This window comes from Diadema antillarum, unplaced genomic scaffold (assembly GCF_040938485.1).
Source record: "Diadema antillarum isolate AM-2024a unplaced genomic scaffold, OU_Dant_1.0 seq00000166_RagTag, whole genome shotgun sequence".
Taxonomy (NCBI): domain Eukaryota; kingdom Metazoa; phylum Echinodermata; class Echinoidea; order Diadematoida; family Diadematidae; genus Diadema; species Diadema antillarum.
The window spans coordinates 2,062,501-2,077,783 of NW_027271236.1; the positions used below are offsets into that span (position 1 = coordinate 2,062,501).

The window sequence follows — 15,283 nt, forward strand, 5'->3', positions numbered from 1 at the left end:
TATCGAAAGAGTCTACTAAGAAACTTACCTGGCTGACGCGGTTTGCCGGAATGATGAGTCGGTTTGGAGTATTTTGAGAAAAATAATAATAGTAGGAAAACCGACTTTTATTCCAGAAGGCTCCAGACTAACTCGGTCTCGGGGAAAAATTCGACCCTACTTCAGACAATTCACACGCAGTAAGTGATCGCCACATTCTACTGGCCACTGCATAATACCAAATGAGGCCTAACTGAATGGACAGGGAAGTGCGTGCTAACGTAATCCTGTACAAAACAAAACAAAAATGACAGCGCGCGGTCCTCAGTTGCTGAGACGCGCGGTCTTTGGAGTTTTTGTTGTTGTTTATCAAGCGCCTTTGATTGTTTTAGAGGTGCTTGATAGGTGCACACTAATTTTGCATGCGCGCAAAAGAGGTTTTTGATGCGCGCGTTGTAACAACTCGGACCATTACTGCGAGTAGCCAGAACACAAAGCGCTAGTTTATACACGCCGCTCCCATAGGACAACACTGTACAATCAGAGGGACAACCATTACAACTCATCCCGCCGTCAAAGCGAAGCCGAGTTATCCCCGAGTCCGAGTTTAGCCTGACCCCGTTCGGGTAAGTACTGAGACTGAACCTTTTTGGTTAATATTTCGCATTTTAGTCGTTACCCATCGAATATCGGCGTAATAACATCGTTATCCTGCACATTTCCTAAGCATACGTTCACATTTGGGAGCGAAATTTGACAACTTTTGCAGGCGTACCAGAACTTTGTTTGGGCTTTAACTCATTAATTCTTTGCAGAAAATTCCTTCTTTCTTGTCTTAGCCTGTCTTGGTCCTACACAAACATATCGGGGAAAGTACAGCTCATATGGAAACTATCCCCACTCAACACTAGTGGCGCACTTCTTAAAAATCCCACAATTCCAAGAGGCATCTTTTCACTTCTGAGAGTTGACCATCTTATAGAGTGTACAATCTTTGCCTGAACCTAATGACATCAATTCACAATAATATAAGCTGTTATTTTTGCGTACAGATATATTCGCGAATGAGGAGGTCACGGACATTTTCGCGAGATATTGTTTTCGCAAATGACACTGAGGCTATTGTAAGTCCACTATCACTAGCACATGGCGACACTTTCAAGTGTTGTTAAATTCGCGGTCCAACAGTGATTCGCAAAATTCACGAAAATTCAACCCTCATGAAAGTAACAGCTTATACAGTAGTTCATATAGAAACAAGCATGCAATCACATTAAAAACTTAACACCAATATGCAGTATGTGGCTCCACTTTATATCTGCCGTACTTTGAAAACCTTTGGTGTCACAATTCCAACATTCTACTTTGCAGTAGGTGAGAGAGACTATAAAGTTAGGACACACCCTTAAATACTTCACATATCATGGAAGCTTTATGGAAATATCTCACCTCGTAGATTAAACATTGGAAGATGGTAACGGCTGTGATGAAGAATGCATGGAGGGTAAAGATGACATCGTTCAGTAGAACTGGGTTTACTCCATACGGGTTTTTATCTTTGTAGGCATCCTGAGTAAAACATGAAGACAGACAGTGTGTCAGGAGATGTGTGATATATTTTCAGGATGTAATAGGGCTTTGCAGTCTTTACAACATGCTTGATCAAATAATTGTGTCATTTTGAAGGAAGCTGAAGTTTAGGTAAGTACAAATAACTAAAATATAGACATATATGTTGGGTTATTTGTACTTATCAGATATCCCAACATTCAATGCACACAAACTGTAAAACCAGAAATATTTGTGGCTTGAAATTTTTGCAAATTGGAGCTGGCTGCCTTCTTCGAGGCACAAAATTTTTGTTAATTGTCACTGGCATTAAAGTGCCAAGTGCAGTATGTTGGCGGATCCAGGAAGGGGCGCACCGGTCGCGTGTCCCCCTTCATTTTTCGTTAAAACAAAAGAAATAAAGAGAAAAAATGGGGGGCACATGCACCCCCCTTAATTTTGTAAAGGCGCTCCCCTTTTACGGAATTTCTGGATCCACCTCTGAAGTGTAGAGAATAATTTTCCTGTGTATTTTAATTTCACAAATCTTGGCTCCTGATATTTGCTAAAATTTTATGCACGTAAAAATTAATGGTTTTATGGTACATTTCAATTGCATACAATATACACCTCTATGGTCATTGTGGAAGAAAATGAAAACTACAAACATCAGGACATTACACATTGATTTCTATTCACATTAAAATACAAGAGGGCAAATGTATGACATGTTACACATTCAGGAATATTGCTAATCCACTTGCCTGAAACTAACTTCTAGCTGCTAGGGGCATTGCATACATATGTGCGCAATTTTCACTGTCCCAATGTACATGTAATAAGCTGCTGACATATTTAGACTGCTGTATGCATGAACTGACTATGCCATGAAATGAACAGGGCAACAAAGTTTTAATTTGTCAGAATCTCATATTGTGTAGTCGTGGTAGGTAGACGTACTTTTAATGGCACAGGAAGTAAACCGACAGTGAGTGGGTGCTAACTGCTTGTACTTCCTTTTGCATCATTCGCCTTTTAAAAAACCCGAACTCTATCCTCTTCTTTTTTAAATGAAAGGTTGACTTGGCACCATGCACTAGTCTTGGCTTAATAAAAACTGTCAAGTATAAAAATTTTCAAAACATTCATTTTTATCCAATCCTTGTTCTTTTGAAAACTGATGTGAGAAAAAAGAAACAAAAGTCATGGACATGTAATCATGTATAATATAAAAGAAAAAGAACAATGTCTCTATATTCTATTATAACTTCATAAAATTTCAGGGATCTCATAATCAGGCCTATCCTTTCCAATTCATACACGAAGCTATGAGCAATAAAATTTTGTCCAAATAAAAAGGGGTAAAAAGAGCATTGCAAAGCAGACTGCTACCATTAGTGGTAACAGGTGACTCACTCACAACATTTCCTCTACTCAGCATCAAGGACGTCATGTGACCCCGTCATGTGATACGCCTAGTATTGAACTATAACACAAATACTCAAAGCTACTGTAAACTCAGAATCTATCAATAGTGTGATATCAGTAACATCTGGACTTCAAATCAATAAAACATTGCAGTCTCGTTATAATCCATCAGAACCTCACATAATGTGGGAGTAAAGTACTTTGCTTTATAAGCCTAAAGATATATGAAATGATAAATCAAATTGCTTAAAGTTGCATGTGATGTTTGTATTATACGTACCTTTAGTGGCTCAACCCAAAACATGCCGACATTAAAGACACCATAAGCAAAGAATCCCGTCAGGTTGTACGCCAGGAAATCAAAATTCAATCCGACAACACTGCAAGATGGAGAAAGCAAGACACCAATTGGGCAAGAGGTAAACTTTGTTCCAGTTTGATTGAAAGAATGGCCAGGAGCAATCTCTCTCTCTCATATCATGGACCTTCAATGAATACATATTACAATCACATCATACATTCCTGCCTGCTCCAATGGTGGCAAGGATTGGGTGGTCACACAAATTACACCCCTTTTCTATCAGGATGTTCAGATGCAAAAATATACTAGAATAGTATACATCGTAGTTATACCAAAACGGCATAGCTATACAATGAATTTATACGTCTGAACGCTGACTAACGAAACAATGTATAACAAAACGACATATAGCCAAACAACGCTCAGAGCATCGTTTCGAACTACAGTGTAGAACTCAATAATGAATCAGCATTCCTTCGTGTCCATTGTGCGTCTGAACGTATGGAGACCATAGAACGGTATAACTGGGCGGGGCATGTATAATGGGAGCGCGCACAAAAGGTGACCCTACAATGTATACCCAAGGAGGTTCGAGAAATGGAGTCACAACAGTCTTATTCGCTTTGATCCCATGCTCGAAGCCGCCACTCAAAAATATGAGAAGTATGTGTCAAACTGGATCTGCCGTTCAGATGCGAAGACAATTGACTCGTGTCTCATTGCATAACCACCAGCCACTTTCCAAGGAAGATATGTCTTTGTGATGGTAATTACTTTTTGCTATCCCTACTTACAAACGATGGGCAGTAGACAATGGTAAAGGCAGGGGGGTACGCGAATAGAAATTGCTCAAATATTGCTGAACTAGATATCAAAATTACTCGACTGTACGTGTCTGTACGCTAATCTGACATATTAATTTATAAAGAAATATACCTGAAGATGATACCATATTAGTTTCATTTGGCGGAAATAAGGAGAAAAGTGATAAAACCGGCTTTCCATGAGGGTAAAATTTCAAATACTTTCACAAAATACACCTCAGATTTACACTTTTGCACATATTTTCGAACGGAATTGACTTTTGTTTTATATGCTTTAAGGTGAAATTTCATTGCATTTTATATAAACGAGCAGCATATACCCCATATTATGTTAGCGTTAAAAATGAATCTTCAGATTGCTCAGAAAGATGGCGGCTTCAAGCATCGAACATCAAAGGCACAAATGCACCTGTGGAATTCTTTTGTCCATCCATAGAAAACTGACAGCTGATTGAATAATTATAATCAGTTGTAACTCCATCTCTCGAACCTCCTTGGTATACATGTCACTCATGACTATAACAACATGTGCAGTGAGAAACTGCGCATCATTATGACATTTTCCAGAACAGTTGAGATTAGCGTCTGAATGGTCAGTCGGCTATAGGCCTACGATGATTCTTTACACATCGTTTCTTTATCGAGTTTTAGTATAAACTGGCTTGCGTCTGAACAAGGGGTATGTGTCTTACCATCCACCTGCTAGGTAGCCATCACCAATTCTGAACTCACATGCTAAATGTAACCATGGACCTATCCATAACTTGCAATCTGTGGAAATGTTATAGGCTTTTGAAGTTTCTGTGCCACCATTGCTATATGAGAAAACTACAATGTACATTTTGTGATGTCAAGTGTAATAAACAAATACATAAAGAATTCCACATAATTTCATTTTTCTAATGAATTCTATATGGACTATTGTATATATTTTGCTATGGACTCTTTTTTGATGTGTCCCTTTGAAGACATCATACACCTTTTTTGGCTAATTTCAACCAAGTGAGCTGCACTGTGCCACACCGTGACCCTACTGTTTGGCATAAGCCATCAGCAGTAAGATGCTGCTAGCTGCACGCTGCACCTCAAGCGTGCGCTCAGTGCATGTACACTGTATGTTTCCCTCAGATATGTGCAGCTTGAACTCCCTCATTTGTTAGCCTTATTTGCCAATGATAATCCTCCCCCCAAAAAAGTACAATGTATCTGTGATCCAGACATTTATCAGGATCACTACCAAAATTTAATCATCTGTTCCTTGTATCATTATCAACTTTTCCTGTAAGCTTTACCCAAATCCACTTTTTGAGTAATTTTGCAGACAGACAAACAAACAAACAACAAACAAATGCTGACATACACAAATGCTGACCTAAACATAACCTTCTTGGCAGAGGTAACTAATTATTTCATAGTAAGAATCATATCATTTGTCTACCCCTTCAGCATTTATATGATCATCTGAACGTGGAACAATCTGACTGTATTCATCAGACTTAAATCATGCTTAAATCTTCCAGGGAATTTTCAACAGCCAATATGACTGCAATTTCAGCTTAAAAGTATCTATTGGCATTTCAACTGCATCCTTTGTGAGCAATTGATGACAGAATGATTTGATCAAAAACAATATGAAACTCATCCTATTGCAATTAAACTGTCACACAGGAAGAGGGAAACAATAGGACACTCTTGTAATAAGGAGGTTATTGGTTTAAATCCAACCTGCCTATGATTCTTATCATGTGTACGTATGTAAAAAAATTGTGTACTGCAGAGTAATCTGTTGTACTTGGAATTGTAATTTTTGTATTATGTTATAATTTGTTTTATAAAGCACACTGAAATTCTTTTCAAGTCTGAAATGTGCTGTATGAAAACTTGCTAAATGGTAATAATAATAATAGTAATAATGATGATGATGATGATGACAATAATAATTATTATCATTATCATTGCTATTATTATCATTAATGTTATTATCATTATCATTACTATTAATACTACTACTATTATTATCATTATCATTATCATCATCATCATCATCATCATCATCAACTACTAATAAATTGAGTAATCAGTGTTGTTTTCATCATTGTATGGGGAATTGCAATTAAAACAGCTTGACAGCAGATTTATTGATTTGAATAGATTTGAATGGCAATCGCGAAGGTTGTTGGTTCAAGATCTGCACCAGTACAGACTGTATGTATGTTCATTACTTTTTTTTCTTGGCTACTACTAAAATGCTGTATAATTGGTGTTTATCTTCATTGATGAAGGGCAAGTTATCAATCAGCCGCAATCATTACGATATTTTTAATGAACATCTAAACCAATGCGCAAGTTGTAAGGAAATGCCCTCATATCCTCTTCAATTTTACATGTATTTGGTGAAAAGATGCAAAACTTAAATATGACGTAAAATTTTAAAATTCCACAACTTTCTCACTTTATGTCCATTTTGATGGCAATTCTATCATTTTATTCACCTGGTTTTATTCTACTTTGAGAACAGTCAACTTGAGCATGTATGGTGTGGAATTGCACTGTAACTACACACTTTAGTGATTTTCAGTCAAATCTCAAGTACCATCTGTACCAGACATCCTAATTTACATTTACAATTTGTATGTACATTTATATAAGTGGTTCTGCTGGTTTTCTTTACTTACTTCACTTATTTACCGGTACTTGACTCATGTTATAATCTAATGTTGTTGAGTAATTATGTAACATTGTAGCGCCTTGACTGACAAATTGTCAGAGAGTGCACATCAGAAAATGTATTATTATCACAATGATGATTATAATTGGCCAGGACTAGAACTGAAAGTATGCTGTGTGTAGCTGGACCTCGCAATCAAGATTTCAGGATACCATGGCCCCAGAGGACCAGTGCTTTACGATGATAATGTTACTGGTGGTCTAATGTATACTATGACATGACCAGCCTGCAGAGTAGCTGTATTTCACTTGTTGGAGCCAAATTTCCCATGGCATTAGAAGGACAGTGATCAACTGCTGATTTACACACATTGGAATTTGAAACACAGTTTTCATGCACTCACTAGCACAGACTAATATCCCATTATTACACGATCATTTGTTCAAACAGAAACTTGGAGTGCCTAAGTCACCTTAATACATGACATCTTAATGATTTCTAGGATCACACACGTGTACAAGGTTGTTGTTAGAATTGCTGCAATATACTACATGAGAGACAGGCACATATCATTCAGTATGTATTCATCCTGAAAAATTCTACACTCATTAAGCACAGAAAAACATGTTCCTAGTGTGCACCTGATAATCCCCTTATAAAGGTCAAGCCATAATTCATTCTCTGTAATATGACTGCAGCACATAAGTAAGTCTCTATGGAGTAACATGAGATACAATGTACATGTACATATGTTTATGACATGCAGCTGTGTTTGAAATGGCTCACATGATACGAAAAAGTGGGAATGCAAACAGCCACCCAAAGCAATAGACTGTCACCCACAACTCCATTCTATAAGTATAGCCCCTCCCACCATCATACAAACAGTATCTATTACAAATCAAGTTCTCCACAGGTCTTTAACTTGAGAAATTCTTGCCAAAGTTTGTTACCTGCCAGCAACCAAAGTCATTCTAAAGGTACAGCCAGACAATTGGCAAACTGTCATTTTACACACAGACACACAAACACAAAAAATACACATACAATTGTATTCTTTACTTTTTACTGACATATGTCAAGGGTAATATCATGTCTCCTGTCTTCTAAAGGATGTAAGCTATGGAGTTTTTTTCATTATGTTAGAAAAATGAAAACATCTGAAAGTTTCTTTAGAAGAATATTGTCTTTGTTCTGTTGTAATATCATGACATTGCAAACTGTTACTGCATATCCATCTACTGTAGCAGAGATGACACATGGATCTGTCCAAAAACTAATCACTCTGGAAGAGATCATCTGGTTTTTCCTTAAATTTCACCAATGTATTCTGTTGATATTTCTGCATTCACTGAATTTACACACCAGGCTTTAGGCAAATTCCCCTTTAAAGAGACAAAACTGTAACTTAGAAATTAAAGGAGATGTTGTGTATTCAGTGTTTACTAGAGAGTATAAACCTCACCTGGAAACCTAATATATTGTTAGATGTTAAGTTTTATGGCAGAGACTAGTTGTGACATTTGACTCTGAAGAAGATTTTACAAATAGGGAATACATCAACAGCACTCTGCACAATATGTCCAGTACTTAACCATATGGTAGTGCATAAACCAGTGTGATTATGACAGGACAATTACTAATGAATCATGTTGCTGTATCCAAGATTTCTGTCTTTTAACACTAACTGTTCAAACTTAGGGAAAATCATGGTGGGGTAATGACTTTTATGCCACATGATGGTGTAAAGAGTACTTTAGGAAAATGATGCCTCTCTGGAATAATGCAAACAAAACTAACAAACATAATTTGATAACAATACAATAAAAAAAAAATAGCTTAGAAGTTTACGCAGTAAAACATACCAGCTCTATGGTAAATCAATGAGTGTTATAAATGGAAGCACACAATTTTGATGGGAATGATGATGATGATGGTGCCCACAAAGGTAAAAATGTTGTTTTGTAACACCTTAGTGGACTGCAGAGAAAATGAAGTCTATGATGCTGAATGTGTTTGTATTGGATAGACGCTCAATTTTTTTTTTTTTTTTTCTGGAAATGGTCAAAAGGTCATTGTGAGCTACGCTCCATAAAACAAGATTTGGAGTTCATTCTGTACACAACTGTTTTGCTGCGTCATTCTGGAGAATTGTCACTGGAAAGAACCTTCAGACCATACTGTGAATTGTGCAATTCAAATTACCCTCACTGATTCTACTTTGTGCACACATGGCCAAAATAAATTAGAATGAAGATTCTTGTGATTCATCACTAGAATCATAATTCAAATGACAAGCTCTCCATTTGTGTAAAAATGGTAAAGGAGAAAGTGTTTAGTTTTCATGGACAGACACAACATTTCACTGCTTTGTTTGGATTGCCAAAGAAGATACACCTTGATCTAACCCATGTGGATGCAAACCAGCAAAACAATACCATTTTCAAGTGCCAATACAATGTGAACTGCAATACCTTTTATTCATGACTTCCACAAATTGTATCTATTGTTCACTATCTTGCCATCCTTAATAGCACACTGATTTATTTCAGTGTGTGTGATGACTTTTGGATGTTACAATGTAGGTTGATTTCAATTTAAATGTAACACAGCCCCTGCTGAAAGAAAATCCCTCCAAGGGACATCACCATTCATTTGGGAAGAGTCTCGTACACAGTATAGTCTATAATGTATTTCACTCTTCAGTCACCAATTGGTTACCAAAGTTGAAACCATTTGGAGCTGTATTCATCAAATCCCAAGACTAGACTTGGACAGGTTTTTAAAGATTAGAGACTATTGTTGCCAACTGACTTTCAAATGATGTTGAAACAGTGACAGATCCAGAGGGGGCTGCACCGGGTGCGCGCCCCCTCTTTATTTTTTGTTAAAACAAAAGAAATAAAAGAGAAAAACGGGGGGGGGGGGGGGGGGGGTCATGCGCACCCCTTTAATTTTGTAAAGCCGCCTCTCCTTTATGGAATTCCTGGATCCACCCCTGTGAAATGGTTAATAATTGAGTGTATTCAAGTTTTTGAAAATCATGCTGTTGTTATCAACATATCCCTGAACAGATATCATCAAAATACAAATTGTAGTAAAGTGTTTCTGATATGGTTTAATCTCTTTCTTATATCTCCTGGGAAACTTGAGTATAGTTAAATTAGACACTGACAGATTTTAACACCTTTTTAAGCATTTAGTGGTTGTCTTGTGGTAGATTTTTCTCAGCTTCATTTTCAGACTAGTAGTGTCCTGACTATGTGGCTAAGGTTTCTAAAATGTAAACATTGTTAAATGGTGCCTCCAAGCATTCATGGTCAAGCAGTGGTTCTTGGGAGGCCGTAAGGATTGGTGAAACACAATTCTAGCTAGTCCCCAGTCCACTTACATATCAGCTGGCTCAAAAACACAGTATGGGGGTGGCACATTTTTGTGTCTTGAGTACTGACCTTGGATGAGAGGTGTGTGAAATAGCCCCTACTGGTATGCAATCAATGGGGGTTGGGGGAGGGGAAGGGTTCTGTGGCAGATTTGTAGATGATTTCTAGTTAATATTGCAAGCAACAAATCACAGCACACTGTCACACAACTAGTGATTACATGTCAGTGAGATGGTCTCAGTCATAGAAACTGGGAACTTAACCCGTTCCTTACGGAAACCTGGTGGAATGTGTATTACAGCAATGTATGTGTGTGGGGATTTCAGTACTGATTATGGAGCAGGTTAATAAACACTAGTCATGAAGGGCTAGTGAAGTCACTGCACATTCAGCATTCAAATAATACTGAAGTATAGTGAGGGTGAAGAACTACTGTATATGCCATATATTAATAGCGAGTCTAAATTTTTGCAAATTAGGACTTCCTGACGATTTTGCAAGAGGTTAAATTCACAATCGTGGAGTACTGTACTGAACAGAGAAATGCACATACATGTGTACGTCAAATTCATATCAGGATCAGAGTCAATATTTGCATGTGTCTTTAATTTTGCGAATAGCACCTGAAAAATAAAAACCTTTCAAAATATTGGGTGTACACAGTAGTTCAACATTAATTACATTTAAATACCTTCATCTCAACAGACGTTACAAAACTGGAGAGTCGGCACAATTCAACTCCTGACATGCACAATACTTATTAAATATTTTGGCATTTCAAGACAGAATACAAACAGAAAATCACATTACATGACACAAAGATTTTGGTGATTCTATGTGCAAACACTGGTTGCCAGGGGAGGAAAAGGCAAACTTAAAGGGAACCCAAACCCATAGAGTAATGTCAATTGAGTGAAAGCAGCAACATTAGAAGAACACATCAGTGAAGGTTTGAAGAAAATCAGACAATCAATGCAAAAGTTTCGAATTTTTAAAGTTTTGGTGTTGGAACCGCTGGATGAGGAGACTACTAGAGGTTATGATGTATGAGTGGACAACAATATAAAGGGAATTCCACACACAAAAAAAATTGTTTTTCATGCAAATTACACATTCCATCAACTTGATACTGACATATATTAAGCGTAGCAATTATATCCCCCTGCTTTCTGAAAGCGGTTAGTCCAGTGCTCTTTCATAATGAGAGAAAAGTGAATTTTTGTGGAATTTTCATTTTATTTTCTTTATGTTGTTGTCCACTCATACGTCATAACCTCTAGTAGTCTCCTCATCCAGTGGTTTCAACACCCAAACTTTACAAATTCATAACTTTTGCATCAATTGTCCGATTTTCCTCAAACTTTCACTGATGTGTTCTACTAATATTGCTGCTTTCACTCAATCCACATTGCTCTTTGGTTTGGGTTCCCTTTTACAATCACCTCACGTGTGATTACTCTAGACCTGTGTGTCATATTTTGTAGGGTGTGTATCTCACCTCTTTCTTGTGAAGTTTAGAATGACCTGAGGGTAGAAGGAGATTGACCAGGCCACAAAGTAGATCCAGCCAATCACGATAATGATGATAGACAATGCACTGCTGTGGACAATGCTCACCTCCACATATTTGTCGGTCAAGCTGGGTGGAAATAAACAGCACACAAACCAGATATCATAGAGAAACCTGGACAATGTTTGGGCAAATCTGCTGATCATCCTTGGGCGACTCTCTATTGGCAACTTGTCAAAATACTTTGGAAATTTGTTTCCAACTACTACACAGTCACTTTTCTTGATGTCTTGCATGTATGTTTTCACAATTGTGACAACTAAACATATTTGAAATCAAAGAGAGAAAGTACAAGCTACAGTGTACTAGAGGACCTACACATTTTGCAGAGCCTATACTGGTTTTGCTGACAAGCTTACAAGTCAAAAAGTTGATGAATTGAAAAGTTAGGTATCAGTATTATTACAATACTACACACATCACTGCTTACAGGCCAATGGGTAATTTTCATTGACCAGTAGTATAAATGCTTCAGGGTGTAGGCAAGATTTCCAAAACAACAGAGGAATTACATACATACATCTACAGTGTACACAACCTACATCACAACTTTGATTCCAGTCAATTGAAAGAGTAAAATGAAAGAGAGGAAACTGGTGGAATTTTGACAAAGTTCACAAACATGACATTTGAGGGATTTCTTCTCTGCTTCAAGACTAAATCACTCTCTTTCAATTCTTATTAGAAGTATAAGTCAAACTGTCAAAGACTCACTTTCCCAGCTCTGTAGATGTTGTGTTCATCAAGATGTGACACAAACCCACACTTTGACTGGCCAAGTCCACAGTCACTGGCTTAGAGCTGTTTTCCTTTAAAACAACCTGCATGGTATCATACATTACATACTTATTAGAGAAAAGTCTCAAAGAATGATACATGTATATTATTCACATCGACATATATGTGGAGTGTCAAAAGAGCACACTTTGTAAGTAAGTGAATAAAGGGCAATATTTCCCATAATAAGCCTTTCCCATGCTTTTACTTTGAATAGTTTTCAAATTTAATTGCCCTTGATTGTGGCTATGTATTGTAAAGAAAGTGATAACAAATCAGAATCTGGACGTACAATTTTCTATGCATGTACACGATCACATGAACACTGTACCGAGCTGTTGCACACAAAAGCAAGACGCCAGTATTTTGGGTAAGCACTAGCCAGAAAAGACACAGTGACCCTGTCATGACTTCTGTACAGTGACAGGGATGTGCATAGTAAGGTTTATAAGCACTTGTAAAGTTGTGTACCTTGCATTAAACCAAATAGAATTATCTCATGTGACATGAACCTTGCCATACATTTCCAGCTGTGCCTCAATTTGCCAAGAGGTATAAGAGGCATCAATTAAGTCAAAGTATACAATTGTTACTTTGACCTAGATTTTGAAGACACATTTCCAACCTACCAGAGTACAGGATACCCAGTGGTTGCAGCAAGATTTAGCACCATCAAAGGGGTCGGGTACACTTATTGTTTTCACACTAAGTAATATTTTCTCACAAGGACTTGGCAATCGTCTCAATTTTCCTGGAAGGCCATACCCATCTCTTCTTCTAATTAATGCTTTCAAATCATTCACTTTCAACATGACGTCTGTTTTCTCTCAGCTAAATATATCAAGAGAAAGTTTCTTCTACAGTATTTCATAATCATGGTTTTAAAGGGAAGGTACAGTCTCGGTTGAGATGGGGATTCAAGTTTGAAGTTCTTGCAAAGCAATTACAAACCATTTATATGACACAATAGAGAGCATACAATTCTACAAGAAACTGAAAGTTGTTTGATGGAAATCAGTTTTGAAATGGTTGAGACAGCTAAAAACAAAGAGGTCCTAATGAAAGGTGGGAACCACCTTTTAAGACCACTTTGCTATGGTTTGTTTTTGGAAATCTCAGCCTGAATAGCCTCAATACCTTCAAGTCTGAACTGAAGACTTATCTTTTCCAGCAACTTTGTGAATGAAGTGTGACATATTTATGGGCGCCGTGCACTTTTGAATGTCTCCACAGATAAATGGCGCTATGTAAATGCTGTTTCATCATTATCATCATCATCTTTGTCATTTCTCAGCCATTTCAACAACAATTTTCATCATGTAAACTTTTTATTCCTCTTAGAATTGCATGCTCTTTCATATCTCATATAGGACTTATTAGTGGTTCGTAATCATTTTGCAAAAAGTTAGACCTGAATCCTCATCTCAACCAAAACTATATCATCCCTTATAAAATGTAATTAGACAATATACAACAATCACCTTTTCTTTTTTGCAGCATGGAAACATCAATCGACAAAACAAATTTTAGTGACATCTTCGATGTACAAAAATCATGCCAACATACCTCATCAGGAATGTGAACAATATCAGGTTGATCAGTAAAGAGATTGATGGTCACTGATTCGTTGAGTGTACGGAGTGGAGTAATGGTGAATGATCCATTCTTGCCACACTCTAGTGTAAGAGACTGAGTGCTCAGCTCAATGCTGCTCCCCAAAGATAAGTTAACCAGCCAAAGAGTCAACAAGCATGTTGTAAGCTTCTCCATGGTGCTTGGTGCTGAAGCTTGTCACTCTAGGGGCTAGCTTTATAATCACCTATAAAAGCTGTATCATGGGAAACAAAAAACAAAACAAAACAAAACAAAAGATGATTAAAAAAAAGAAATCTGACAAAATGGCAGGATATCTTATACACGACACAGATCTACACATTACATGTATGTAGGTGAAGAAGTGGGAATTGATGTACAATTGTACATTGTAAGATTGTTATAAACTGCAATAATTACCATCTGGAGTCAACATATTATCTGTGCTAACAATACATGCCATTCAAAGCATGGAACTTCCTTCTAAGGCATAATACAAACACCACTCCTCTAATGAGGACCATTACTGTATCTGAAATTTCTGTAGCATGGGAAAGGGTTTAGCATGGAAATTAAAGTTAATGTAGTTAAGTGCACACTTTGGAGTTTGATTAAAGGAATGTAGCTACTTGAGAGGAGGGCACATGATCCGGTGAGTAAATCTTTTTTTGAAAAATATCCTGTTTGACTATTTCTGTTAAAGTTTGACTTCATCTAGAATCTAGACCTAGACTATGTACAATCAGTAAATATCAGTAATATACATTTTTAAGTATACAGTGGAGCAAAAAGGGGTACGGACTACACTTACTGTATTAATTAAACTACATGTATTATCTTGTAGACCAAAGTTTGATGCGATATAGAAAGACTAGAGTGTACTGTATTAAATGTCTCAATCCGATCAATAACAACATCCTGCACTGCTCTCAAACATGAAACGTGAAGTCCCTTGAAGTCCTCTGGAAAGAAACAAAATTCATATCTGCTTGTAAGTTACAGAGGGTGGATGTAAACAGACAGAATCTAGTGAATTGGTATATTCTAGAAAACTTAACAAGTTCGCTAGGTAAACAGACAAACAGTGGTGGGGCCTACTTCAGAATTCACTAATATGCCAATCCTCCTACAACTACCCGTAAGCAAATTGACCAAAAGATTGGTCTAACAAATCTTGTCGATGGGGATGTTCGGTGGAGACTGGGTCTGACT

The 15,283-nt window shown here is 37.2% G+C and overlaps 1 protein-coding gene across 1 annotated transcript in view; it reads right to left on the reverse strand.

Moving 5' to 3' along the window:
* LOC139728133 (cystinosin-like) overlaps window positions 1–14,300 on the reverse strand; it is a 19,447-nt gene extending 5,147 nt beyond the window's left edge. The window contains exons 1-5 of the mRNA XM_071639093.1: window positions 14,045–14,300; window positions 12,416–12,522; window positions 11,630–11,770; window positions 3,236–3,335; window positions 1,429–1,548 (exon numbers count right to left, since the gene is read on the reverse strand). Coding sequence (XP_071495194.1) covers window positions 1,429–1,548; window positions 3,236–3,335; window positions 11,630–11,770; window positions 12,416–12,522; window positions 14,045–14,248 — 672 coding nt within the window. The 5' untranslated portion in view covers window positions 14,249–14,300. The remainder of the gene's footprint in view (window positions 1–1,428; window positions 1,549–3,235; window positions 3,336–11,629; window positions 11,771–12,415; window positions 12,523–14,044) is intronic.
* Window positions 14,301–15,283: the final 983 nt, after the last annotated feature.